Consider the following 26,996-nt stretch of genomic DNA (forward strand, 5'->3'; position numbering starts at 1 on the left):
TTCATTGTCTCTCCAATTATTATATATACATGTTTGTTATTAGTTATTTATTTTTAGGTATGGGGGATTATATAAATGTTTAATTTGGTATAAAGTTACAAATTAAAATACAATAAAATTATGAATTAATGTCTGGCATATATAGATTTATTTGTCTTAGATTTATTCATGTATATAGTATAGTACTTTTATATATAGTACTTGTTACAATTATTACAACTAACGCATTGATAGTAGTTGAAAGTACTTTCGATTTTCAAATTGTGAATTAAGGCACTTAATTATAATAGCCGTGATAATAGTTGCTTAATGTTAGTATATTTCTTTTTCTTTTTCTTTTAAAAAAATTAATTAGAAACGTGATGCCAGCTATAGTATAGGAAATAATTAAAGTAAAAAACAAATTAAATTAAAAAGCCTGATAAGATATATAGGGGAATTTTCAATTCTGAATTGAAATAAAAGTCAACATCTGATGAGTTTTCATCAACAATTGTCAATTTTCCTTCTTTGGATGAGACTCATCCGAGGATTACTAAAATTATTTTTTAATAAAATAATAAATAAATAAATAAAATAGAACAATGATAGTGTTTGCACATGTATACTCTTTATATTCCTATATTTTTATATTTATTATGTGACATCATAATCTACCAATAATAACCACTTCTATATATATAGTGTCATTTATTGATTGGAAGCACAAGCGAGGACAAATCCATGGCAATAATAACACTCCACTAAGAGAGGGGAAAAAAAAAGAATATGGAAATTTTTGCTTTAATCCTTCTAAATAAGACCTTAGGTAGATGAACTATGCTCTTAATTAATTTGTTTGTATATTGTTATTGGCAAGTGTTTTTTTTTATAATTTATTTATTTGTAATGCTCTATATTATACAATTTTTTTTTTAATTTTTTCATTGCAAAATAAACCTGTTTTTATACAAAATAAATATAAATTTAATAAATACAAATTTTTATCTAATTTGTATTCGAATATTTATAATATTTCAAAAAATAAACAAATTCATCGTATTATCAAACTAAAGAAAAATACTATAAATAAGAAGTCAATATAATTCAAAACATAAACAAAGTATATTGATACATCGACTATAATAACAAGTAACAACCATACATCAATAAAGTGTATTGATACATCAACTATAATTCAAAATAAATACCACTGAAAAAAATAACCTGTACTGTAGCATACCCTAAAGGTGTATAAAATAATCTGCTCTTGTAGCTAACCACTATCAGAATTAGCCTAAATATAAACATAAACCTAATCTAGAATTAAACTAAATATAGAGAGTATAATCCCCAAGCAACATTGGTGAACGAATCAGCATACCAACTGCCAAAATGTCCATTTAAGATTCAATTGCTGGAGTAAGATACTTGAACTCCGGCACATCATTAGTTCGAAGTCTATGTTCAAATTCGACCGGCATTCCTATAATTTTTATTTTTTTGAGAGAAGTGAGAGTCTTGAGTCCTTCTGGAATCGTTCTCAGCTTCTCACAGCCATCAATAAGTGGTAAATGAACTTAGACTCCAAAATCCTGGAAATAGAATTCTGTAGCCATTACATAAAATAAAACAGGTTATACACTTTTACTTTCATGTTAGAGAGAGCGTACTAAATAAAAGAGAAAACAACAAATGAAATAGACAATAGTGTTGATGAGTCTTTTAAATACAAAGCCAGCATGACTTCTCTTCTTCTCTTGGGAAATACTTTCCTGCAAGAAGTCATTTAAATCTCATTCGTCCATAAAAGAAAGAATATCTTACAGTAAATCTTTTAAATATTTTGAATTCAACTATAGTTTATTTACGTTTCAGCCCATTCAATCTCATAAACAAATTTGGATCACAAGGGTATACAATTAAATTCCCTAACTTCACCTATTTACCGTCCTTGTTTAAGAAGGTATATGAACATCAGTAACAAATATTTTTAGGCTATAAGAAAGAAATATTTATGTATAAACAATAGCAATTATAAACCATGACCATTTATTTCTACAGTTCCCTTTTGTAAGTAACAGAGCAAAATGACTAACCTACCAGTTATCAAATCCATTTATGTTTTCCTTCACCAAATTTTAAAAAAATGAGCCAACAAAAAGTAGAATAAAAATTTGAACCTCTATTTGAGCACCTAGGTTAGTGTCAAAAATCTAGTATCACTTTTTAACAAGCTGAGCAAGGGAACCATCCTTTGGTCCAGTATAATATAATGGAAATTAAAAAGAAAAAATTAGTATGATTTATGGGTGAAGTTTTGACATGGAGTCTCTAGATCTAAACTAGAAAAATATTCATAAATAGGTGTAAGCAACGGTACCTCAATTAACTTAGCAGCATTCTTGAATCCACGAGCCATTGTGTCCATTCCAATAATGTGAGCTATGAACAAATCTTCAACATTTGTGCTTTCTCTCCGCCTAAATTATTTGGAAGAGAAAAGGATTAAATTGGAACTATTCGGATTAGTATACACTATAAGGATATACAATAATTGAGACAGATAGTTCAAGAAATTGAGACATTGTGAGACACCAATTCATCATGATATGCAATAATGGAGACAGATGGTTCAAGAAATGAGCATTATGAGAGGCTTTTGAGGGAACAGATGATTCAAGAAAGAGCAGTGGAGGTTGCAAGGGGCAATTTAGAGCAGTACTATAGGAGGATTAACCAAAATTTGCAGAAGTCGGTGGAGAATTACACCAATATCCGTCTATAAGTGATCGATCCTAAATTCATCATATAAATTCTGTGCACGACGTATGCGGGGTATCCACCACGAGTATCCTTCTTTCTCCATGGCATTCCAATCATACAAAGGACTTCTCATTAAAATATGAAAATTTTAAAAAATAAGAAATCAGAGACCCAAATAAGAAAGGAGGCCTTACAATGTACTATGACATGTTAGCAATTATTACAATATAACGGTGGAAAAGATGGAGAAATTTTCTTAAAAAGGTTTATAAAAAGAATCAATCAGGATATTGTCATGGGTGGTTAAAGAGTTATGGAAAGAGAAGAGGAACAAAAATAACATAATCATGGAAAATGGTTGTTAAAATTGCCACATAACTTCAACAACAACAACAAAAAATTCAACTAGTAAATTTATGGCAAAATATTTATCCTGGGATTAAGATCAAAATATTTATTCAGTTAAGGTTCATTCAACAGAGGACTAAACGAAACAGAGTAAGAATCAAGAAGAGCCATATATCAATGCATCATAGTCCCAAAAATAATAGCAAATAGAGAGTAAAGAGCAAAATGAAACAAGAAACATACATTGAGTATGAGATTTTTGTTGGTAGCTTCCCAAGCTAAGCCACCTCTGAAGTGTATGTTCCAAAGCAAGACCATGACAATAGCAGCCACCGCTAGAAGGTGAGCCACAAAGGTAAATGGAAGAGCAGGAACTCCCAACCCCATCTTCTTCAATTTTTCTCCTTTTGTCTCCCAATCTGAGAAGTAAGAACTCAAGTGAAGTAATAACTGATAAGCTTGAGCTGGAGATTGGAAGCACCCATACTATAACTGAAGTTTCTATATTTACTGACTTACTAACTCCACTAACTGACAATTAGAATCTGACTATAACAACATATATGAGAAAAAGAACCACCAGTTAATAGAACCTAAAAAGAAAAATAGCTTACCAGTGAGATGAAGAGTGCCACCAAACAACTGGCTGAAGATCAATATTGATGCAACATTTTAATTATGTTTAAGGATGAAAATTGGTGAAAATTTTCACTTGAAAATTTCATTATCAATATTTTCTATATAAAAAATATAGCTGAAAAGAAAATTAAATGCTACTGGTAAAAGGAACAGCAGCATAGTAAATTCACCAACTCTTGAAATGTGGAGGTTAATAATAATAATAATAATAATAATAATAATAATAATAATAATAATAATAATAATAATAATAATAATAATAATACTTAAATTTCTGAATCTAACCCTAAATTACCCCACCCATAATCAGTAATTGAGAATTCACTCAAATACCTCTACCTTTCATAGCAACCACCTTCTTCCCACTTCCTTCCATCGACCAGAGGTTGCCGTCGCTGGCTGCTCACGTAACTGTTGAACACGCCGCTTACCTCGCCTGGTCGCCCTTCCAGTCTCTAGCCTCTGCTCATCTCGTCGTCACTCACCTCTACGGTAAGCACTCCTTGACTCCTCTCTCAGTGGCCACTGCTTGCTGCTTGCTTTGTTTTAGTGTTTCGTGACTTTTATTTTTTATTTCTTCTTTCGTGCTTCAATGGTTAGTGAGTTTTAATTGGTTTAGTTTAGTGCTTCTTGCTTAATTGTTGATTTTAGTCTTCCTTATATTTTTGTGTTGTGAAAAATTAAAGAAAGAAATAAGAAAGCAAATACTTAAAAAGAAAAAGACAGGAGATTTCTCTAATGAAGATTCACAAATGTCGATAGTTAAAAGTTAGTTCGTTAACTATATTTTGGTGATTAACTAGTTGGCTAATTTTTAAAAAGATAAAAAACTCACGTATAATTATTTTTATGTAAAGTTACAATTTGAGAATCGTTAGAAGATTTAACAAGTTTGACTAAATCATCATTTAACGATTTTTAACTGTTAAATTCACATGAAGACAACTGTTTATAAGTCTTCACTTTTAATAAATATATTATCACTGCTTATTCATTTTTATTTAAATTTTGATATTAAATCAACTTTAACAAGACAAACATATGGTTAAATTTAATAAAATAAATATTTTAACATAAACTTCAAAAAAGTCATTTATAATTTATTATGGAGACAAAGAAAATAAATCAAATAGGACACACACATACATATATATATATATATATATATATATATATATATATATATAATCTTTTACAATTTCAATTGAGATAAGTACTTCTCTTTCAGTAAATGTTGATCCGCCCCTATTTTTAACCCTAAATTCAAAATCCTCTAAACTATTAAATCTTAAACCCTCCAAACCCTACCTTCTAAACTATAACCTTCTAAATCTTAAACCTTAAATTTCACCTGATAAATCCTAAATGCTATTCTTAACTTTTAATCACTAAACTCTACATACTCATCAATAAATAAATTATAAATTCTAAATCTAAGACCGTAAATCATAAATCCTTAACCATGTATAAGCTAAGTAGAATTTTTTTTACATATATTTAGAATATTATGTATAAGAGTTAAAATAAAAAAAATCAATAAAATTTTAATTAGGAAGTTTATTTCTTTTAATCAATGTCAATTAACTTTTCTAAAATAGTTTTCTTCATTTTATATTTAAATCTTAAACCTTACAAAAGTAGAATTTTTACAATTAAAAAATAACATTGGTTAATATGGATAGTTAAAAGTTGGTTTATTAACTATATTTTTTTACTAATTAATAGATATATAATATTTTTTTATCTCAACCAATTTTTGAAAAAATACTAATAATTTCACTTATGTTTAGAAAATTAGATTTCAGTTTGATGAATAACTAGTTGGCTAATTTTTAAAAAGATCAAAATTCATATGCATTTATTTTTATGTAAATTTGTAATTTGAGAATCATTAGAAGATTTGACAAGTTTGACTAAATCATCATTTAACAGTTTTCAACAGTTAATTTCACATGAAGATAACTATTTATAAGATTTCACTTTTAATAAATATATTATCACTACTTATTCATTTTTATTTAAATTTTGATATTAAATCAAATTTAACAAGACAAATATATGGTTAAATTTAATAAAATAAATATTTTAACATAAACCTCAAAAAAGTCATTTATAATTTATTATTGAGACAAACAAAATAAAACAAAGAGGCATATATATAATATTCTTTTATATTTTTAGTGAATGCAAGTGCCCCTCTTCACTCTCCCGCTATTTCCAACTCTAAATTTTAAATCTTCTAAACTATTAAACTTTAAACCCTCAAAACTCTACATTTCAACCTATAATCCTCTAAATCTTAAACCCTAAATTTCACACAATAAATCCTAAATCTTATCCCTAACTTTTAACCACTTAACTCAACACATTCATCAATAAATTCTAAATTCTAAATTTTAGACCCTAAATCATTAATCTTAAATTATTTAACTGAAAATAACCATGTCTAGCATTTTCTATCATGCAACATTAACTAGTTCCATGCATATCACCTTTTACCAACTAACAAATAAATCCTAAACTAAAACATTCCACCTCAAATAATGTCTCAATTTAAACTTAACATACTTCACGTGTCAACAATTATGAGATATGTCGTCCACTAATTAACTAAAATATAGTACTTTTTCTCCATAAATTATTATACATTGCATTAAGCCAAACTAATTGCAATTTAAAGATGTTTATGACAACACAACACGACACCACATATACTAACTTTAAATGATATAATCACTCTCATAACTAAAATTTCTTAAATATTCATAATATAATGATATAATCACATATGCATTTATCAACCCTAATAAAAATAGTCCATCAAACCTCATGCAACATAATTTAACATTCTTATATTGCACCTATTATTATTATTCGAAAATGTTTAATATTAAAAAAATATTAGTTAAAAATATTAAATAAAATAAATTCTGACTTTTTTTTAATCTAATATTATCGATTATTATTATCATCATTGCCATTATTGTTGTTGTTGCTATTATAATCACTACTATTATTCTTCATGTTATGGCCACTTTTTCTAATTATTCACTCATTTAATTAGTGGTAGTTCCATCAAGTTTTTGTTTACCAGCAACTAATTTTTCCCACCTTTAGTCAATGCTACTAATATTCCTCTTTTCTTGTTGATTACCAAAAATAAATTGACCCTAAACCCGTAACATCTTTCTTTTTAAATTTTAAAAGGTTCAATTATTCTGTTGGTCCCTATAGTTTCGCGGAATTTTCAATTAGGTCCTTATACTTTTTTTCCTTTTAATTGGGTCCCTATACGTTAATTTTTTTCAATTAAGTCCCTGCCATGAGGATAACGTTTAAGATAACAGAATATTCTGTTTAAAAAACGAATATTCTTCTATTTGAGTTAGATATTCCAATTGTACATATCTCTATTTTTTCAAAATACCCAAAAATTCCTTGGTCACAAAGGAAAACAAAACCCTAGCCAGCCCCTAATTTTCTCTTTGAAAATCGTGTAAAGTGCGCTTCTCCTCCGGTGGTCTGTCTTCTTCATCCATAAGCTTCGGCATCTTCATCCATAGCCGTCGGTCCGTCATCTTCATTCAAAGCCGTGGTGGTTGGCCGTCTGTCGCATCCTTCTCCCTGCGCTGCTCTGTTCTGCGTTGTTTGCCCGTCGAAGCCCTCACCGTGCCTCGCCTCACGTCACCTTGCTGTGCCGTGCCTCGCCTCACCGTGCCGCGCCTCACCGTGCCGCGTGGCTTACTTTCTTGTTCTATTACACTCTTTGTAACCCTTGAAGCGAATTTTGTGTTGCCGTTCTATACAGGTGGAGGCAATATTAGACAAGGAGAATTTCACTTTGGAAGAGTTTCTTGATGAAGAGGAGGTGATCCAAGAATGCAAGGCCTTAAACAGTCGACTCATCAAAAGTAGAAGGCTATCTTGAGGGAAGTTTATAAGAAGAAGAAGTACACGTCAAGCTCTTGATCTCCACCCTAAGAAGTAAGAAGACCAGAGCCATTTGCAGAGGCTCACCAAGCACCAGGTATTTGCCTTGCCTTGTGTTTAAATTCTTTAATTAGCTTTGAATTTTATTCCTGTTCATTCATCATGCTACTCTGTAGTTGAGACATAGCACCAGGTCTCTAGTTCTAGCATACTGTTAAAGCATAGGATATTTCACTTCAGCAACTTCATTTTTCATAAGATCATTAAAAAAAATTGAAGAAATATAGCTGTGCTTGTATAGAATCCAGTGATGTAAAACAGAAATTAACTGCATCAATTTATTCAATGTTTGTGAATTTGTGCATGGTCTATACCATGATTTGGGTGTGCAGGACCTCACCGTGTAGACTGATCATACTTGACACTTCTTGTTTTCTTGTCTTCAAGTTTTACTTTGCTAATGGTTTATTGCTGAGGATACAATACATCAAAGTTCATTGTTTGTTTACTGGGGAAGGGATGCAAGTATGATTTTATTAGGGAATAGTTTATAGTTGATAGTTGATTTTTAGCAGTATTTTATTCCCTGCCAAAGCTAAACAGAAATATATGGATGCAAATTGCAAAATTTTTAGTAATGGTTAACAATGGATTTCCAGGTTCTTTGTGATTTAATTGATCTTTTGAATTTGTGCTTGATTATGTTGTGGCGAATGTTTAATTGATCTTCTGACTATGTGATTTTATATTGTGATGATTGAATGCTAATCAAACACTTGGGGCTGAGATTAAATGATGAAAAGTGATAAGAGAACCAAGGATATGAAAGATTAAGCTTAAGGATAGTTGAGAATCAATAAAATACACCAAAGTTGTTTCTGCAGAATTAGGCAGTAAAAACCGAAAATTGTTAGATTTACTGCTACCAATCTGGGCCTCTGAATGAAATGAAACTATTTTTTCCTAAAACTCTAAGAAGTCTAGTTAGTTGCATAAAAAACTCTAAGAACTTTGTAGTTTAAGCTGTCTCGAATTTAGTTGCCTAAGTTTCCTAGTTTGTAGAATGTATAATTCTTGATTCACATTTGGCTGAACTTCCTAAAATAGTAAAAATGGATGGTTGGTTTTATTATTTATTGGTTTTTATACGAATCTTAGTTTTATTTCATGTTATTGTTGAACAATCAATATCTTCTCATCTCCTTGCTTGTTAGTAATAGTTTGTATTGAATTTAATTGAAATAAATATTTTCTAAACATACGCAAAATACGCTTTTCGCTTTTCGGTGACTCCCCATTGAGTCATTGACTATCCGAGTTACTAATTTTCTGGGCTGTTTGGTATAAATTAATTGTGATGGTATCAGATAGTTCACAGCCCCAAGCAAAAAATGGGGGGTGCGTTATGAAAGACCTGTCTATCGAGTTATCCTTGCAAATTAGTTTTACACTACCGAAATAAACATTCGGAATTATTTTCATTTACCGTATCGTAATGTTATGCCAAATTCTGTTCTTTTATAAAGGATAAACCTGTTTCTAACTAAAATGCTTGGATCAACAAAGAATACGAAGGGACTGGTTTAAACAAGTTTCAAAGTACGTACCTCAGTGTGAGGCTATAATAAACCAATTAGTGAAATCAAATAATAGAATCTCCTTAAGAAACCTCATTGCTCATTAAAGGACGGGTATTGAACCTCAACCTACTATATTGTATGAATACAACCTGTGATCAACTGGAAAATATGTGCATCAATGTTTCTATATTTTTATGCACCAGCATCATTTTTTTATTGCACATCTGGCAAAACCTTACATTAACCCGATAAGTTTGTTTTGAATAGTATTTTAATTATTATATCATACAGAAAATTAATATTGCTGCTAAACGGTTCAACAAATTATTATACATGCAATAACTATTTTGGTGTTCCTCTTCCTTGTGCAGCCATGTGAGGTTTTTTTTTTCGTGCAGTGAAAAAGACCATACTAAACCATTTATCTAGTTTTAACAATATTTTTAATAGCCCAACACTTGAGCCCATCATTGGTTCAGAAAAAATATGCATCTCAAGAAAAAAAATACTCCAGAGGCCCATCAGGATTGACCCAAGTTCAACCAACTGTGTTCTAACCTAACCCGCCCGACCCGTAACACCATCGGCCATCTCCTTCGTCATCCTCTCGCCCACCATCCCCACGCTGCTTCGATCCTTCCTTGTTGGTCGTCTCCGGCAAAGCCATACATCTAGCCGAAACATCACTCATTGTTATCCGACGGTAGTCGAATCCAGCTCCGGCGAGGACACTATGCAGATCTTCATCCTCCGAACCAACGAGTCGCAACAGATGCGCCATTCTGAGTATGACTTGGCCACCATGGAAAGAAGGCGCCCAAGAGGTACAGCTTCTTGGAGGACCGGTTGCTAGCCCCATCATCATCCCGAGCTTTCACTAAGGCGGGATTGGCGGTCCTATGCCTATATTGAGAAACGACGAGCCCTATGACCTACCTCTTCCGTCTGCACCGTATGGTGGGCAGCTTTGCAGTGTGATTCTGTGGGAGAAATCGTTAACTTCAGGTGAGCATTACGTTTAATCTCTTGTGGCGTCGAAGAGGAGCACCCGCGTCGAATCGTCTTCACCGGAGGCTGGCGGGACTTAATGCAGAATCATTAACTTAATGCAAAATCATTAACTGCCATTAATTTCAGTCTTAAAACATTGTGAACTAATTCTACATAACCCACATAATTTTGGAATCTAACACAATTAACCATCTACAAAGTAAATTTTGCAAAATGACCCCTCTAACACAAGATATCCACTAGCCAATCAAAGGAGGGAAGAGGTAGGATGATCTCTACCGTTGGATTACAAAAACAAGAGAGATCCGACGGCCATCATCAATTGGCGCACCGGTCAGCCGAACATAAACTCTATGTGCACTGGTGTGCCAGAGAGCGTCGGCACATGGAATCCGCCCCCACAAATGAGTATATATTTGGCTTTGGTTTTGGTTTGTGAAGTTTGTTAATCTAATCCAAATTTTATTGTCCTTAATTTGCTCCCTTTTTTATTATTATTTATTTCACGGTATGTCTAAAACGAGCACAATCATTATGTGCTTATTGGATACGCCACATTTATATAAACCATTAGATTTGATTAGATGAAAAACAAAGGCTAATATGAAAGAAGAGCATTGATGAACTCTAATAAATACAGAATATCATAGTACATCAATAAATATTTTAAATGACAATACTTTAATACACAATACTTTAAATGGTAACAAAATCTTTTATTCTTAAATAATTAAATATAAAATATATAAATACAAAAATATGAATATTCTTTATTCAATAAGATTAATTATTGTGCAAGAAATTTTTATAATATTAAAAAATTATATTAAAATAAAATTTTAAACTGTAACATAAAAATATAAAATAATTAAAATTTTATTTTATATTACTTGACAAATAATTAGATTATTATATTCAAAATTTATTAATTAACTAATTTTGTTAAAGATATTATTATATAAAATAATTTTTCATCAAAATATTTCAAAAATATAATTTATTTAAAATATTATATATAATACATGAAAATATTAACTTTTTTATTTTTTTCAATTTTTTTTAAAAAATAATATAGTTCTAAAAACATGCCTATCATAGTACATATTTACTTATATTAGTAAGATCTAAACTAATCAAACTTACGTAATTAAAAATATAAAACATATAAATATAAAAAAAGTATTTTGGAAATATTATGACATTTGTAAGACCTAAACTAAACATATAGGTCTTACTTATATTAGTATGACCTAAACTAATCAAACTTACGTAATTAAAAATATAAAACATATAAATACAAAAATAAAATAAAATAAAAGTATTTTAGAAATATTATGACATTTGTACACTAATTTTTCATATATATATATATATATATATATATATATATATATATATATATATATATATATATATATATATATATATATATATATATATATCACTTTTTAATTGGTTATTATGTTAACTAGGATTAGGATTAAGTTATTTTGTAATTAAAAAATTATTTAAAAGAATAAATGTATAATTTGATAAAATACTAAAAACTGAATATTTACTCTCTGTAACTCCGTTGTTTCTCTCTCTGATTGCTCTTCTGTGTTGATTTTAATTTGTAATGGATCTGCGATTAGTTAAAGAGAGTGTATTTGGTCGTGCTGCTATTTTGTAGTTGTCTTTTGCTCTTTAGTTCACATAATTTCGTGTCACATATAAATTTTTTATTATCAGGATGCATTAATCTATGATTTAGGGTTGTAATAACTATTGCATATATTAAAGTGATGCTTGAATTAGATATGCATTTGATCCATCTGTATATTAGAATTTAAATTGAACTATATCAATTAGTTCAAAGACGTTCTTTGGAATGGCTATGGATCATTGGATCGTACACAAGATCCGTTGCATTAGATATTCAAAGGATACTTGCATCTTTACTCTCCGTCCTGCTTCGAGTTACAGTGTGCTTTCAACGCGCTTTGAGTTATGAAGAAACAGTGAAAGGGAGGAAATATATTTCACTCAACACAGACGGTGTTTTTCAATAGAAGAGTGGAACGAATTTAAGTAATAATGATTTGGTAAAAGAATATAAATTTATTTTTTAATATTTACAAAAATTATATAATTATCTATCTTAAAAAAACATTTAATTATAAGATGGTCCTACTTTAGTTAAAGATGTTAATTCTCATTGAATTAAATTTTTTTTTTCACCAAAGATAGGAAATTCGAACTCGCAACCTCTTAATTGAGTATGGTGAGACTATGCCATTTGAGCTATTACTCATTAACTCATTGAATTAAATTAACTCAAATTAAAATTAAACATCTAATTAAATGTGTCACGTCATAGAAGCTAATTTACATATTGTTTTAGAGGAGATTTGGTAAAATTTACCTATATATATAAATTTGGTCGAGTTAGAGAATAAAAAATTTAACTAAAACAATAAAAAAATACTTGAAAATAATAAAAATAAAAAATGATCTTATTATAAATATATAATTTTAAATATTATATATATGAAATTTTAAATGTTAATTTTAATAAATAAAAAATATTTATTTTTTATATTTGTTACACTTGCTTCATTGCACTGCGATTTTAAATAAGTTTTCTTTTAAAACTTTGGCTCATTAGTAGTTAATATTTTTCGGAAATTATAATTCATGTATTAGAAAATTTATGGGTAGTTGTAGTCATTTTGATTTTTGGTATTTTGTTAGAACATGGCATATGATCAAACATTTTTTTGTGACAACTTTATAAATGTTAGATTAATTGATTTAAAATTATTGGTCATTGTATAAATTTTAAATTTTTTTATAAATTTTGTAAGGTTTTAAGATTAAAAAAATAATAGATTGGTGAACAAAGTGTAGATATATCTTTCACTAGTCAATATCATCTCAAAAATCTCTACATCTCAATGTCAAAAATCTCTACATCAAACATCTCTACATCTCAATGTTTCAATGTCAAAAGCTACGTAAATCTCTACATCAGAACTGCTGCCATCCGAACTCTATGTCAACACCATCGGCCGAATCCCCAGAAGAGCTGTCATCCAGTGGATCATCAGTAGGACCACCAGCAGGAACATCAGCACAATCCAGTAGATCAGGATCATCAGGATCATCATCAGCAGGACCATCAGCACCATCCTGAGCGGGATCATCAGCAAAGCCATCCGAACTCGAGTCATCCGAACTCGAACTCGCTAGGGGAGGAGTGGAAGGGACGATGACATCAACCTCTGGGAGAGGGGGGTTGAGGCTGATCGAGATACAACTGTAAATCTAAGACCCCGCAAGAAAAAGCTCAAAGTCATCAGCTACAAAGTCCCCAAAGTCAAAGTCGAAAAACATCAGTCGAGCCTGCAAATCTGGTAGGAGAATTCCCCTGAGCAGAGAATCTCCAAATGTGTCCAATCAGCCATAATGTCTAACAAAAGATAGATAAATATTAAGAATTCATGCATAATACTATTTGTTGATTTATGAAAAACTAATATTAGTAGATTTTAATACTAATATCAAAACAAATAACCTTAATCACAATACTAGCATTGAAATAGATCAAGTAAATTAATAAATTTTTAATAAAATTTATATTTATATTAATATTAATAATGGTATATAATTAAAATATAATTGATTTGAAAAATAGAAAAAATAAAAATTAAATTAAATTAGATATTTATGTATACTATATAATTAATATTTGTCACAAAGAGTATTAAAAAGCACAATAATTGAGTGACAAGTATAGGTTGTTTTTACTCCAAGATTCTTGGTTCGAACTCCTAACAGAGACATTTTAAAAAAAATTTCACAATCCAAAAAGTGGTTAGGTGTGTTTAAGTGTAAGATGAAAACATGATGTCATACTTGTTCTTGTAAAATATGATGACTAAACATTATATATTGCTTATTTATATCAGAATAAAGAAGTAATGTTTTTGGTTAACTAGAATGAGCAATTACTTAATTAAGAATGCTGATTTTTCGTTACAATTATTCTACTTGATTTCTTGGAAAAAATTGTCAACTTTTTTGGGTTATAATTATAATATATTTTAATTACTCTAACATTAAAAAAATACTTTAAAATTTAAAAAATAATTTGCAAATATTTTATTTTCTTGATGAAGATTAAGGTGTTGGAAACTAAAGAAGAGATAACATAATGGAGTGTGTAAATTTTACTGTAAATTTCAGGAGTCCATCAAAACTTAGTCCAAACACTCACCAAGTGGGCAAGTGTATCATGTCAAGAGTATTTTGAAAATAAAGCATTTAAGTTTCAGCTTTTAATTCCTTATTTTGCAATATCAGTATGCAACATGCAAGATAGAAGAGTAACTAACTACTAATTGTCTCAACTCATCACTAACAAGCAGAGATATGTCTCTAAGATCGAGTTTAGTCCACAGATGAATAAAATGGGAACAACTATTGGTGATTAACATTGATGAAAGTTTCAATGTAGTCTTCTTTATAATTTGAGCATTCATCCAATATCACTCTTCACGAAAAATGGAAGCACTGGATCAATGATATCATGCTCCGGTTCTTGGTTCGCGTTTACCCAATCCAAAAAGTGATAAATGGATATCACAAGAAGAACAAAGCGAAGATTCATATAGTAATTATATAAAGTCAATTAGTATTCTATATTCACTTATTAAATAAAGTAGTGAGTTGACCACTCGATTAACCCAAATTAATTGCAAATACATCATATTAAAAGATATATAATTTACTACTTGAACTAGGCCTCAGCTGCTAAACCCGTTTGACTTTGTCTACTAATATAATCTAATAAGATACTCAACCTATGATCCAAAGAATAAGAACATTCAATCCACAAAAAAAAGGAGAAATTTTTCATTAAAAATCTTCAATAACATTTTTTTTTTCCAAAAACAAAAGAGGTTCATCTTTTAGGTTTTGGACTAAAAAGAACAAAAAACTAGAAGAAGGAAGTTCCCTTTTTTTTAGATAAGAGTTCCTTTTCCCTGTCAAAAAAAAAAAAAAAAAAGAGTTTCCGTTTTAGATAACATGTGCTAGGGGTGTTCAAAACGGAACTAAATATGATGCATCCAAGTTAAAATATTGATGAATGCCAAATAGTAAATGAAACCCTTAAGTGTCTAATCTCTGAGTGTATAGTGTAAAAGAGTGGCGGTGTTATAATTGAGAACGGTCCAATCTATCCAAATTTAAAAAAAATTATTGGAAAATTTTATGGTACCTACAAATTTTGTGTCTATATTGCAGAATTGTGAGCGTTGAGAGATGAGACCCACTCTTTTATAAAATTAAAACGTGTATTTTCTAGGCACCATAGAATATACCTTTATTATTTTGACCATAAGGGCATAAACGATAGTCTAGGCTATTTCTAATGTTATATAGTTAAGGTTTTTATTTAAAATTATAGGTTTCGTTTAGAATATTATTTTAAAATAATATGAAACTAGACTTTTAAGTTTTAACTTTTAATTAATGAATTCTGTTTACAATAAACGACCATAAAAATGTTAGAAATGACTAACATCTTGACCACCTATTTTTTTTTTTCATGTCCTTCACTTAGTCTAGTTCCATTCGCGTTACTCTTGTGTTTGATACTCTCAAGTCTCATGTACCCAAAAAAAAAACTACGTTTATTAAATTTTACCACAATAAATAGCATAATATAAGATAAAAATGATTATCTCTATTCTTCTTTTGATCGCAAACTTTATCTTTTGACTTATATATATTATATTCTACTCGAGTAGAAACGAACTTTTATCATATATTGTTCTGTCACTAGTTGAAGAACACAAACTACAAACTAACAAAGCACCACAATAAAACTTGTGTGAAAAAAGAGTTTAATGATTTATCTTCAGTACATTTTAGATTTTATTGAATCCCAATGGAACATATGGCACCATTGTTTTTAAACCCTTTTTAGAGCCAACTATAAAATACACTCTCCTACATGTAGAAAAAGATGGACAAAGAATAGAAAATTCGTACCTAAAGATAGATAAAGAAGTTGTAAAGTTAGTAATTGCCGAGTAGTTAGATAGTTAGAATTGGTTAAATAACATTAATGCTAAGTCTTAGTGCTGCCAAAATGCCAATCACTATAATTAATTTATCATCATTAATAATATAGAATAATAATAATAATTTGTCAAATATGATTTAATTTGTAGCATCGTCAAACTCTATTAGTTTATTGTCTAATTTTTAAATGACACCAAGTGTATATTAATAGTGATATACTAAAAATTCATTTTTTTAAACATTAAGACAGCTTCATTTCTTACCTAAACTTCAACTAAAACCTTGCTTTCTTTTCTTTTACAATTGTTTCCAATGACAAACCATCTCAGTCACTGGATATTAATTCCATCGCACCTAAGATTTTAGATGAGTTCAAATATTATCAACTAACCAATATACCATTAATTAGCAACTATCAAAGACCACAAAATATGTAAAGATTTATGTGCAAATATAAGCACTTCAAAGCAACCACTCCCACTCAATTTAAGTCCTGTAGCCACCATTTATTAACATCATCAAACATTATAAAAAACAAAAGAGTTAAAAATTAAAAAATGCAAAAAGGATCAACTTATGGTTAATCGGCGTTGGATGGAGCATCAATGGTGAACCTTCACCTTCTTTCATTGTTTCTCTCTCTGTCTTCCAGGCACCAACAATAGCAACCATGATAACCACTGAACACCACCTCCTTCCTCTTACCCATTATAGTCATTGACATCCCTCAACATCATCTTGAATAGGTGCAAGTATGCAACAAATGGAACACGAGAGATGGAAAAACATGGAAACCACAAGCACAAAAATTCTAGTATGATTGAGAGCTAATTATACAGAGCACACCATTTCTGTTACAGCTCAGTATTTATCTAATGAAATGATAAATAAAGTGATACTTCAAGCAACACATTGGACAAGAAACAAGGAGAAAGTAAGCTATAAAATATGTGGCTACAATTGTCATTTTCGAATATTAAAATTAAGAACAATAACAATAAAAATAATAAATGGGTCGGAACAAATGCATGGCAAACTATGACAATCAAAGAATATGTTGAACTTGGAATTGGAATCCAGTTCATGTTTTGAGCAAGATGATCTTACCAGGCCAACATTTTAACTTTCTAGCCCTTCCAACACACCTTCCTTTTCAAGTTGAAAACGAAAAAAGTGAACATAGGGTTACTTCCGAAAAAAACAAAGTACAAATGTCAAGATTCAAGTAGTTCAGGAATAATTTCCAGAAGTGTCTGTTTCAAATTTTCAAACATGTAATTGGTCTTAAACTCTAATAACTGGGGAAATCAAACTTAGTTACAGTATAATACCTAATTAACATTTGTTTTAAATCACAAAAATAAGTTCATTCAACATAGTTGCTTAAAAAGCAGATTTAATCATACTCTAATTCATCCGGCGTGATTGGTCGTTTAAGAGGAATGATTGACTTCTTTTCAACATCACGAGACAATGCCTTCCTCATATCTGAAAACAAAGCATAAAATGTTGAGATACTAACAAGATGAGCTTTATTAACATAAAAGAATGCCAAGTACAATAACAAGGAAGCATACCCAATCCATCTTCTTCCCCAGAGTAGTAGCGTAGCACTCGTCGATAAATCACATAGCCAAGCTAGATATCAATTATGAAAGGAAAAAAGAGTAATTAGTCAGCAATTCTAACTTTAGAATAAGGAAATCCTTACCTAAAATAGAAAATAAACTCCTAATCCAACATATGGATATCCAACACTATTCCATCCCCAATTTACAGTGGCATTATACCTTAATCCATAATACAGATACCCAACACTATTTACTATGTTAATGCACTCATTTTACATGAAAATATCCATTTCAATATGTATCTGTAGCCGACAGCTGACAGACTTTTACTTAGGTTAGGACAATTTGTGGTTACTCAGATTCTAATTACAGTATTGGACATAACATAGCTTAATTAACTTATCACAAACATGTATCAATGAGTCTCTATACCTTAAATAGTTGATAATCTAATTTTCTTCCAATAGTCTCAGAAAATTTAACTTTTTCAAAGTTCTTGCAAAACAGCTTATGATTTGTTACTTGTTAGCATGTTGCCACTGAGTAAAAAACAATGGTGTTCCAGCAACACAAGGGAATATAATAGGGAAAAATACACAAAGCTGTGGAGTAAAAGACACAGTTGTTGCCAAATTGATGAAAATTATGGGGTGTATGAAGGTTAATGAATCTGTCCTCATCAGATGATTTGAAATAACAGTTTGCACTGGTTTGATTTTGATTTTTTATTTTTATTTAAAAAAAAAAACTGTTTTCTCTACACCCTTTTTTCTCCACTACTCCTACAGGTTTATTGATAAAACAAGAGATACTGGAGGAAAGAGGATATAGAACAGGACAATCAGAGCACACACAGCGAAGAAAAATGGAAAGTACAAAATCATTACCTTTTCATACATCTTGATGGCTGGTGCATTTGATGCTCTCACAAAAAGATCAACGAAATAAGCCTTGTCACTACAAAAACCACATTCTTAACATGTCATATACACAACAATGACTCAATGAGGGTACCACTAACTTGTGTATTTTCACCAGAAACAAACACCATCCCCCAAAGTTAAAAGAAACACTCTCATGTTTAATAAACTGCACCACTTATTTATTAATGATGTAACAAGAATAGGAAAAGTCAGAGGCCAAGCGAATGCTTCAGAAACCAGAAGCTCAAGATAAATAAATAGCACATCAGATACTAATGCCTTACATGTTGTCGCTGATGTCTTCTAGCAAATTCATGAGTTTCTTGGCTAATTGCTGCCGCCGATACTCGGGAGCAACGGTTACTGCAGTGACATGCCCATGCCAAGATTCTCCTTGTCCCTCTACTTTACCCATAACTACATTCATTACATTTGTGTTAATATCCCATTGTAATTCGAAAGAAGGCAAGAAAAACATCGGCTTTTCACATTGTATGACTTAATATGCAGTTCATCACCAGATCCGAATGTCACATCATGCGGCATCAGTAGATTCCCTCTTCTTATTTCCTAATGTTGACGAATTAAGACTAATTTCGTAGCTAAAAAAATAGGAAATTCCATAATTTTATAACATGATATCCGTGCCCTAAACCAAGCTAAGACTAATATTGGAGCACACATACATACACCGAAGAACAACACAAAACAAACCAATAATTTGAATAACTTACTGTAACCCATGATTCGGTTTCCAGGGCCTTCGGCAACATGAAAATAGTCTGGCCATCTGGCGAGATAGGTCATGTAGAAAGACATATTGAACTGAAACACAAAATCATCAAGTTGAGCTGAGATTCAGAGAGAGAGAGAGAGAGAGAGAGAGAGAGAGAGAGAGAGAAGTACGGTCTCAGTAAGATGGTCTAGGTTGACGGAGGCAAAGCGAAGGAGATCGTTGCAGCAAAAGCGGCGGATGGTGGTCATCTTGCTTACTCGCCCCTTTGAAAACTAGCGGACGCTTACTCTCTGGGATTCACAGGAAAAGGCTATGAAATTGAAATTCGAGGGAAGCTGCGGAGAGTAATGAAGCGCAATTTTCAGCTGCCAACGAAGAAATCAGATGAGAGAGGCGACAGTACCGGTTATGGGGTGCATATGCATATGCCTAAGCCTTTTTTGAGAAGGAGAGGCCCAATTTATTTTATTTTAGATTTTCATTGGCCCAATTGTTTTTATTTCTTTTTTTTTGTGTAAATGAATAAATTAAATTAAAAATTAATCCCTATCCAAAGAGTATTTAATGCTTTTTCAAGTGACAAAAACCATATCCGTCGTCGACCGCCAAGGCGCCAAAACCCTAGAATCCCAAATGGATCTCCTCAAGCAAGAGCTGCTCAAGAAGCGCCAATCCCTCGCCGAGGTCACCGGCGGAAAGAGAGTCTTCAAGCGCTCCGAGATCCAACAGAAGGAGATCCAGAAGCTCCGAGAGCAAGAGAAGCGTGAGTTGGAAGCCAAATCCAATCGCCACGACAACGCCACCACCAATAGTAACAACAACAATGCGTCCTCCACCTCCGGCTCAGCCTCCGCTGCCGCCGCATCGTCTTCCACCGGTGGTACATCCAAGCTCCCCGGTTCTGCCTCTTCCTTAGCCGCGGGAACCTCCCTCACCGAGGAGCAGAACATCGACAAGCTCGTCCTCTCAAAACAGGAGGTCATCCGCCGCCTCCGATTCCTCAAGCAGCCGGTGACGCTGTTCGGCGAAGACGACGATGCCAGGCTGGATCGCCTGAAGTACGTGCTGAAAGCTGGTTTGTTTGAAGTCGATAGCGACATGACGGAAGGGCAGACCAATGATTTCCTGCGCGATATTGCAGAGCTGAGAAAGCGTCAGAAGACCGGGATGCTGGGCGAGAGGAAGAGGCAGAAGGCGGAGGACGGCGCTTCCGAGGACAGGGAAGGTGGTGCTGGAGATGACGATTTGAGTGAAGGGTCCAGTGGCATGGAAGGCGACAAGGACTCCGATTCGAAGCGGATGAAAGCGAATTTTGAGGAGCTGTGCGAGGAGGATAAGATTTTGGTTTTCTTCAAGAAGCTGCTGAACGAGTGGAAGCAAGAGCTGCAGGAGATGCCGGAGGCCGAGAAGCGAACGGCAAAAGGGAAGTCCATGGTCGCCACGTTCAAGCAGTGCGCGCGGTACCTCAACCCGCTGTTCAAGTTCTGCAGGAAGAAGGTGAATTTTTACACACGCTCTTTGGTCTAGTTATTCTCTAATTGAAATTATTCAAGGGAAAACAGTGATGTGGAAGTTAAATTTTTTAGATCAGTGTCGAGTGATGTGTAGGGTGATTGTGACTTCGATAATGAAAATAGTACGCATGATGGTATGATTTTCTAGCATTGAAGAAGGATTGGAGGAAAAAAAATGGAATTGTATGTTTGATCAAACCATAGTTCGCAAATCTGTAAAGTGAGCACACACTGAATTTGATTTACTTCATGTCTGCATGTCTATATAGACATATTTGGATTGCTTGTTAGAATGGAGCTTGAATAGTCCATGTCTGCATATCTATTATTATAAGTTTGTTTATGATGAGTGGTATGGACATCATCCGGAGAGGGAGGAGTGAGAATCTCTTTTTAGGTTTTGAAGAATGCTCAGGCTTAGGAGAGTGGAACAAATGAAGGGTAGTACTGTAAGTACAGGAAGAGAGAAACCTAAGAAAATTATATGAGAAATTATTTAAAGAACTTTAGATATAATTTGTTTAAACACACAAGATTTATGATCGGTATTGTGGCGTCGTCTGTGGCTAACCCCATCTAGTAGGACAAAATTTAGTTTCTCTGATGAGTTTGTTCATGGAGTCTATCTGATTCAGTTGGGGAGCATTTTGGTTTGGTTTTGCATTTATGATAGATCCTAATGGTTTCAATTGATACATGTTGCCAAGTGCCAACTCTTCCATAGGAGAAAGCTTTGTTGTTAAAATTGGTGATCAGAAACAACAAGGACAATCATGGCTAGTTGATATACCCCTCTCCTCTGTCTTAATTATTGAGCGTGTGCTGGAAATCGTACTGGTCATAATTTAGATGTACATATTAGGTTATGCTTCGTCCTGTATGATTTTTACCTGCTAATGACAATATTAGTTCCGAAACGGCAATCACAGTCGTTGCTAATTTCTACTTTCTGCTTTTTACCTCTTAAGTATGATTTTCTGCCTTGGTCTTTTAGTCAGTATATAGGAAGATACTGAAACACAGTCCTAGAATGTTTTGTTGTTGGGAGGGGGACACAACAAGAGAGTCGGAGTGTTAGAGGATTTACTGAATATAATTATATACACTCGTTGAATGTTTAATGGATATTGTTTCAAGTAGTAAATTTTATGGTTTTAAGGATAAATTTTTCTTGTTTGCATAGTATGTTCAGTAATGTAAGCACATTGAAGCAATTAGCTGATAAATTGTGTTGGGTTCCATGCAATTTTCAGGTTCTTCCTGATGACATCCGACAGGCATTAATGATCGTGGTTGATTGCTGCATGAAGCGAGATTATCTGGCTGCAATGGACCATTACATCAAGCTGGCCATCGGGAATGCACCTTGGCCTATTGGTGTTACTATGGTTGGTATCCACGAAAGGTCCGCTCGTGAAAAGATCTACACCAACAGTGTTGCTCACATTATGAATGATGAGACTACTCGCAAGTACTTGCAATCAATTAAGAGGCTAATGACATTTTGCCAACGTCGATACCCAACAATGCCATCTAAAGCTGTTGAGTTTAACAGCTTGGCAAATGGTAGTGATTTGCAGTCACTACTAGCAGAGGAGAGATTTAGTGGAGGGACCAATCAAGCATCTGAGGAGAGACTTAGGATAATGCCTGCTCCAAGAGATAGCTAGTTAATTTTTTTACCGTTAAATGACATCATATTTTCAAGTTATGCAGGCGATATGATGTATTATCTGTTTCTGATTCTAAATCTAAGATTGTATAAATTATAGAGGGTTGCATCTGTGAAAATGGCAGCAGAAAACATGTAAAATGTTGATCTTGTAAAATATTTACACTATTTTTTCCTACTGTTGTCTCGGCGGCAACGTTATGGTTGACTATGTTAGAAAAGAGCATACGAGCAAATTGTAAAATTTACATAATTAACACAAAATAAATATCAAATATTTTACTAAAGAAATATAATATAATAAAATTATAAAATTGAATAATTATTCTATTCTAATTAAATATTGAGTGAGATATAAAATGGTAATTGGTGATTATAATACCTTATTATCGATTGTCTTATATTTAAGTCATAATTCATTGATGGTTTGGTGTTATGACACAAAGTTGGAATATAAATACTTATATATACAAAGAGATATTATACTAGAAGCGTGTCGAAGGAGTTAAAACTCAAATAGAAGATAATTCGCAATTGTTTGCACTCGATAATATATATAAGCGCATTGGAAGAAAAGTAGATAATCAGAAGCTTGAAGGAAAAATAAGAATAAGAGACATGTATAAGTATATAGATAAATATCTACTAGTCTCGGCTCGCAAAGATTAGACCGACTAGAGTTACAATATTAAAACAGTTTGATAACATAACCTATCTTTTCGAAATACATCATAAGCTTCTAAATGCAAGCCTTTAAAATGAATACATCATATAAGTTTTTCCAAAAGAATGAGAGTCAAAATCACCGTTGTCTTCCAGATAAACCTCCCGCTCGTTGGGAAGCACCGAGACTTGCATCTGAAAAGTAATAATTCCCAAAACGGGTGAGAACATCATCCTTTACAAGGTTCTTATCAGGGTAATAATTCCAAATAGAGACTATGTAAAACCACATGAACCCGCTAGATAATCCTAATCTCCAATCATATAAGGTTCAAGCCTAGGGTTTGTACTAACCAGAACATGGCAATTTGTCTAAGGGATTCTAATCTATCTCTTTATCTCAAATCTTTTCACAAACCTCAAATCACCAATTTATCACAATTTTCATCAAACCTCCAATCAACACATCTCATCAGGAACAACCTTCAGCGTCACCACCGGTACCATAAGGGATCTCTCAGTTGTGCAAATACATACAATACAATACAATACAAAGAATACACAAATAGAGAGAACACCTAAAGCAATTAACATATAAGTACAATCATGCAAATTGGCAAACCAAATACAAGATGCACACCCAATTAATACACACAAATGCAAATGATGTATGGCTGTCCTATGGGCAATAAGCCCATCTGTCGGTTATACAGTCAAACCTGACATGTCTGGTAGCTAACTCTGGACAGTTCCTTGATGCGCGCATCCCCAAGCTCGTATAATTATCTATGGGGGAATCATCTGGGAAGGTATCAGTGACCTGCCACATTTTGCGACGGATGGTCAATAAAGTCTCAATTCCAACTGCGAGCAAGCGGGACAAAACCACCATCCTTGCATCTTACCCCAAAAGCTCAAATACTGACTGGGAGCAATCAGAACAAAATCACAATCCTTGCATATTACAGAGAAGCTCAATATCAATCAAATTCATTCTCTTCATCCGATCATACCAACTCACTCTCATTATCCAATCATTTTAACAAATTCTCATCATTCACTCGTACTATTTCAATCTCATCATTCAATCATATCTTAGTCATAATCAACCATCATCATCTCTCATTGCATTAGTCTATCTTTCTTCAATTTACTGTTTCGACTCATCAAGTCTCATTCCTGACCCAATTACCCTCTATTACGCCGGCTCTAGACTTATAACAGGACTTACAGAGGTTTAAAAAGTTAGAAGAATGGTTGATAACTCAAAACTTCATTTTCAGTAAAATAGGGTGGTCATGCATACGTGGCGTACGCATGATTTCAAATTTTTTGGAGTGTCGCGTACGCGGACCACCTGCGCGTACACGAAGATATGAGACAGAAACGTTTGTTCGCGTAAGCGCGACATGTAACATCCCAAGCTTTTTTATTATTATTATTACTACACTACCCTTTAATTTTATCAAAATTACTGCAGTACCCTTATTCCTCCTACCCAACCCTAACCATAAATTACTGAACAACTCCCACACATTCATTCTCTCTCACATACACCTCCACCCCACTCACAGAAGACAAAACAAAAGAGAAAGAGGATCGAGAGGAGAAATAAAGAGATGGAATGAAGAAAAAGGAAAGAGAGGAGGACGATGCCGGCAAGGGGCTTGCTGCCGTTGTCGTCGCCGTTGAGGAGAGGGAAAATGAGAATGCGAGCAGAGAGAAAGGGCGTCATCGTGGTAGGAGCTAGGGGATGCTTCTGCCGCCGTTGAACCACTTTGAGCCCGTTGTCGTTGTCACAGCTGCAGGCGTGGAGGCTTAGAGAGAGAGAGAGAGAGAGAGAGAGAGAGAGAGAGAGAGAGAGAGAGAGAGAGAGAGAGAGAGAGAGAGAGAGAGAGAGACTCGTTGTCGCGCCTCTGGTCGCCAGGAACGGCGCTACCGTTGCCCAAAAACATGCTGGAATTTCTCAACTCGCCGGCAACACTACCTTGCCACTGTTCTGGTCTAGCTTCTTCCCTTAATCTGTTCTATTTTCACCTTATCTCTGCCACCGTTTTATTTTTCTACCTTGCTCTTGTTTTGATTTATTTTTGTCTTTGTTCTATTTTGGATTTTTCAGAATTTTATCTGCATTTGTCTCTTTATTCGATTTGAATTTACTGTATTTGCCTGGTGTTGTGGTCATTGTCGCGGCCATGAAAATTGAAGTTGTTGCCATTGTTTTGGTCCAAATTATGTGCTCTTCCATTTCATTCTACTTCAACTTTCCTCACATTTTAATTTAGCACTCCAGGTTCGACCTCTTCGGTCCCTTAGAACCATGTTGTGAGTAGGCTTTACATTTATAATTATTTGGCTTTGTATTTATAATTATTTTAATATAAAGTGTTTTGAACTTATAATTATACTTATAAGATTACTATCAAAAGATTTTAAATTGGCTTGAATATTTGATTTATTAACTAAATGTTTATCCTTGTTAAGCTCATTTTAATATCAACATGAGGCTATATGTTTTTATGAGACTATATGTATTCTTGATGAAACTTTATATTATTTTAAAATATTTGATTTTACTTGAATATGTATTTTTGAAGCATTGAAGTATTAGTTGGTATTTATTTTGAAATTGTAAAATATGTTTAAAATGCCTTAAGATTGAAAAAATATGATTGAAAAGGGATTTGGATAAGAAAGTATGAGTTGATTTGATACCTCATATGTTTGCAAGGCTGAAGAATTTATTATATTTGAAATTATATATTTTGAATTAGTTTGGGAGGTTCGTATTGGAAAATCGTAGTTAACGGCGATTATGACATTAACTTAGATGCATCTAACTCAGACTCCAGCTAGTAAAGGTGTTGCTAGTCTAACGTGTAGGCCACACGTGCGTTAGATTTGTTATTCTGTTAGGACACATAAGAGGAAAGGGCTACCCATAGAGGTGGAGTCGCACAAGTGTAAACTTTTGATTTAATTTCTATATGAGAACTCATTTATTGATTCACTTATTCATATAAGTTATTATTTTCTAATTAAAATTATTTTATTAATAATGTTTATATGGTCTCATGTGAATTATAGATATACTGTCTAGTCACTGAATTGCAAAATTCACTCTATTTTTTTAAAAATATTTTTTAGGAATAAATAATTGATTATGTGAGTCTTTCTATTCAAGAGTAATGATCTGCAATGGATATCTATTCTTTGTTGAGTTTTTAGACTCGTCTACTCCATATGTCACAGGTAGGATCCATCCAAACTTACTTATTATATCTTTTGTTAAAAATAAGTAATTATTCATTCTAGAAACTGCCAATTTATTCAAAATATTTGTAACATTCTTTTTTGTAATATATTCGAATATGTTAGGTTTGCTAGGGGATAATTTCCCTGAGCGCCAATCATGACTCATTTTGAACCGTGACACGACATCTCCCACATACGCATAAGTTTCAAATTGGCATTTTCGCATACGCAGATCATCTTCCGCGTACACATGAGTATTTGGCAAAACCAATTATTTGCGTCATATGACACCTCTGCATACGCATGAGTACCAAATTTCCAAAAAGCTTATATGTTG

General features: G+C 32.5%; 3 protein-coding genes across 12 annotated transcripts; 1 reads left to right on the plus strand and 2 right to left on the minus strand.

The window, feature by feature from the left end:
- Window positions 1-1,082: 1,082 nt before the first annotated feature.
- Window positions 1,083-4,386, minus strand: LOC112696217 (probable ascorbate-specific transmembrane electron transporter 1). 7 transcript variants are annotated; one of them, XR_011862226.1, is made up of 4 exons: window positions 4,072-4,386; window positions 3,337-3,512; window positions 2,363-2,462; window positions 1,083-1,588 (listed from the first exon to the last, which is right to left on the minus strand). XR_011862226.1 is itself a non-coding variant. In XM_072196801.1 (4 exons), exons 1-3 carry the CDS (start codon window positions 4,106-4,108, stop codon window positions 2,439-2,441), a joined length of 243 nt encoding a protein of 80 aa, XP_072052902.1. In that variant the 5' UTR covers window positions 4,109-4,364; the 3' UTR covers window positions 1,083-1,754; window positions 2,363-2,438. The 7 variants fall into 7 exon arrangements, 3 of the variants coding, with proteins under 3 accessions (XP_072052902.1, XP_072052904.1, XP_072052903.1); XR_011862224.1 differs by having other exon boundaries at window positions 1,083-1,754; window positions 4,072-4,364; XR_011862227.1 differs by having other exon boundaries at window positions 3,708-4,364.
- Window positions 4,387-16,786: 12,400 nt separating this feature from the next.
- LOC112696218 (N-terminal acetyltransferase B complex catalytic subunit NAA20) lies at window positions 16,787-20,027 on the minus strand. 4 transcript variants are annotated; one of them, XM_029287463.2, is made up of 8 exons: window positions 19,726-20,027; window positions 19,554-19,644; window positions 19,104-19,236; window positions 18,784-18,853; window positions 17,903-17,963; window positions 17,732-17,813; window positions 17,433-17,474; window positions 16,787-17,062 (listed from the first exon to the last, which is right to left on the minus strand). In XM_029287463.2, exons 1-7 carry the CDS (start codon window positions 19,801-19,803, stop codon window positions 17,453-17,455), a joined length of 537 nt encoding a protein of 178 aa, XP_029143296.1. In that variant the 5' UTR covers window positions 19,804-20,027; the 3' UTR covers window positions 16,787-17,062; window positions 17,433-17,452. The 4 variants fall into 4 exon arrangements, with proteins under 4 accessions (XP_029143296.1, XP_029143297.1, XP_029143295.1 ...); XM_029287464.2 differs by lacking the exon at window positions 17,433-17,474; XM_029287462.2 differs by having other exon boundaries at window positions 16,787-17,474.
- An 81-nt stretch (window positions 20,028-20,108) lies between these two features.
- LOC112696219 (uncharacterized) lies at window positions 20,109-22,962 on the plus strand. The gene is made up of 2 exons (XM_025748853.3): window positions 20,109-21,052; window positions 22,323-22,962. The coding sequence occupies exons 1-2, from the start codon at window positions 20,120-20,122 to the stop codon at window positions 22,737-22,739; spliced, it is 1,350 nt and encodes a 449-aa protein (XP_025604638.2). The 5' UTR covers window positions 20,109-20,119; the 3' UTR covers window positions 22,740-22,962.
- Window positions 22,963-26,996: the final 4,034 nt, after the last annotated feature.

Source organism: Arachis hypogaea, chromosome 6, assembly GCF_003086295.3.
Source record: "Arachis hypogaea cultivar Tifrunner chromosome 6, arahy.Tifrunner.gnm2.J5K5, whole genome shotgun sequence".
Taxonomy (NCBI): domain Eukaryota; kingdom Viridiplantae; phylum Streptophyta; class Magnoliopsida; order Fabales; family Fabaceae; genus Arachis; species Arachis hypogaea.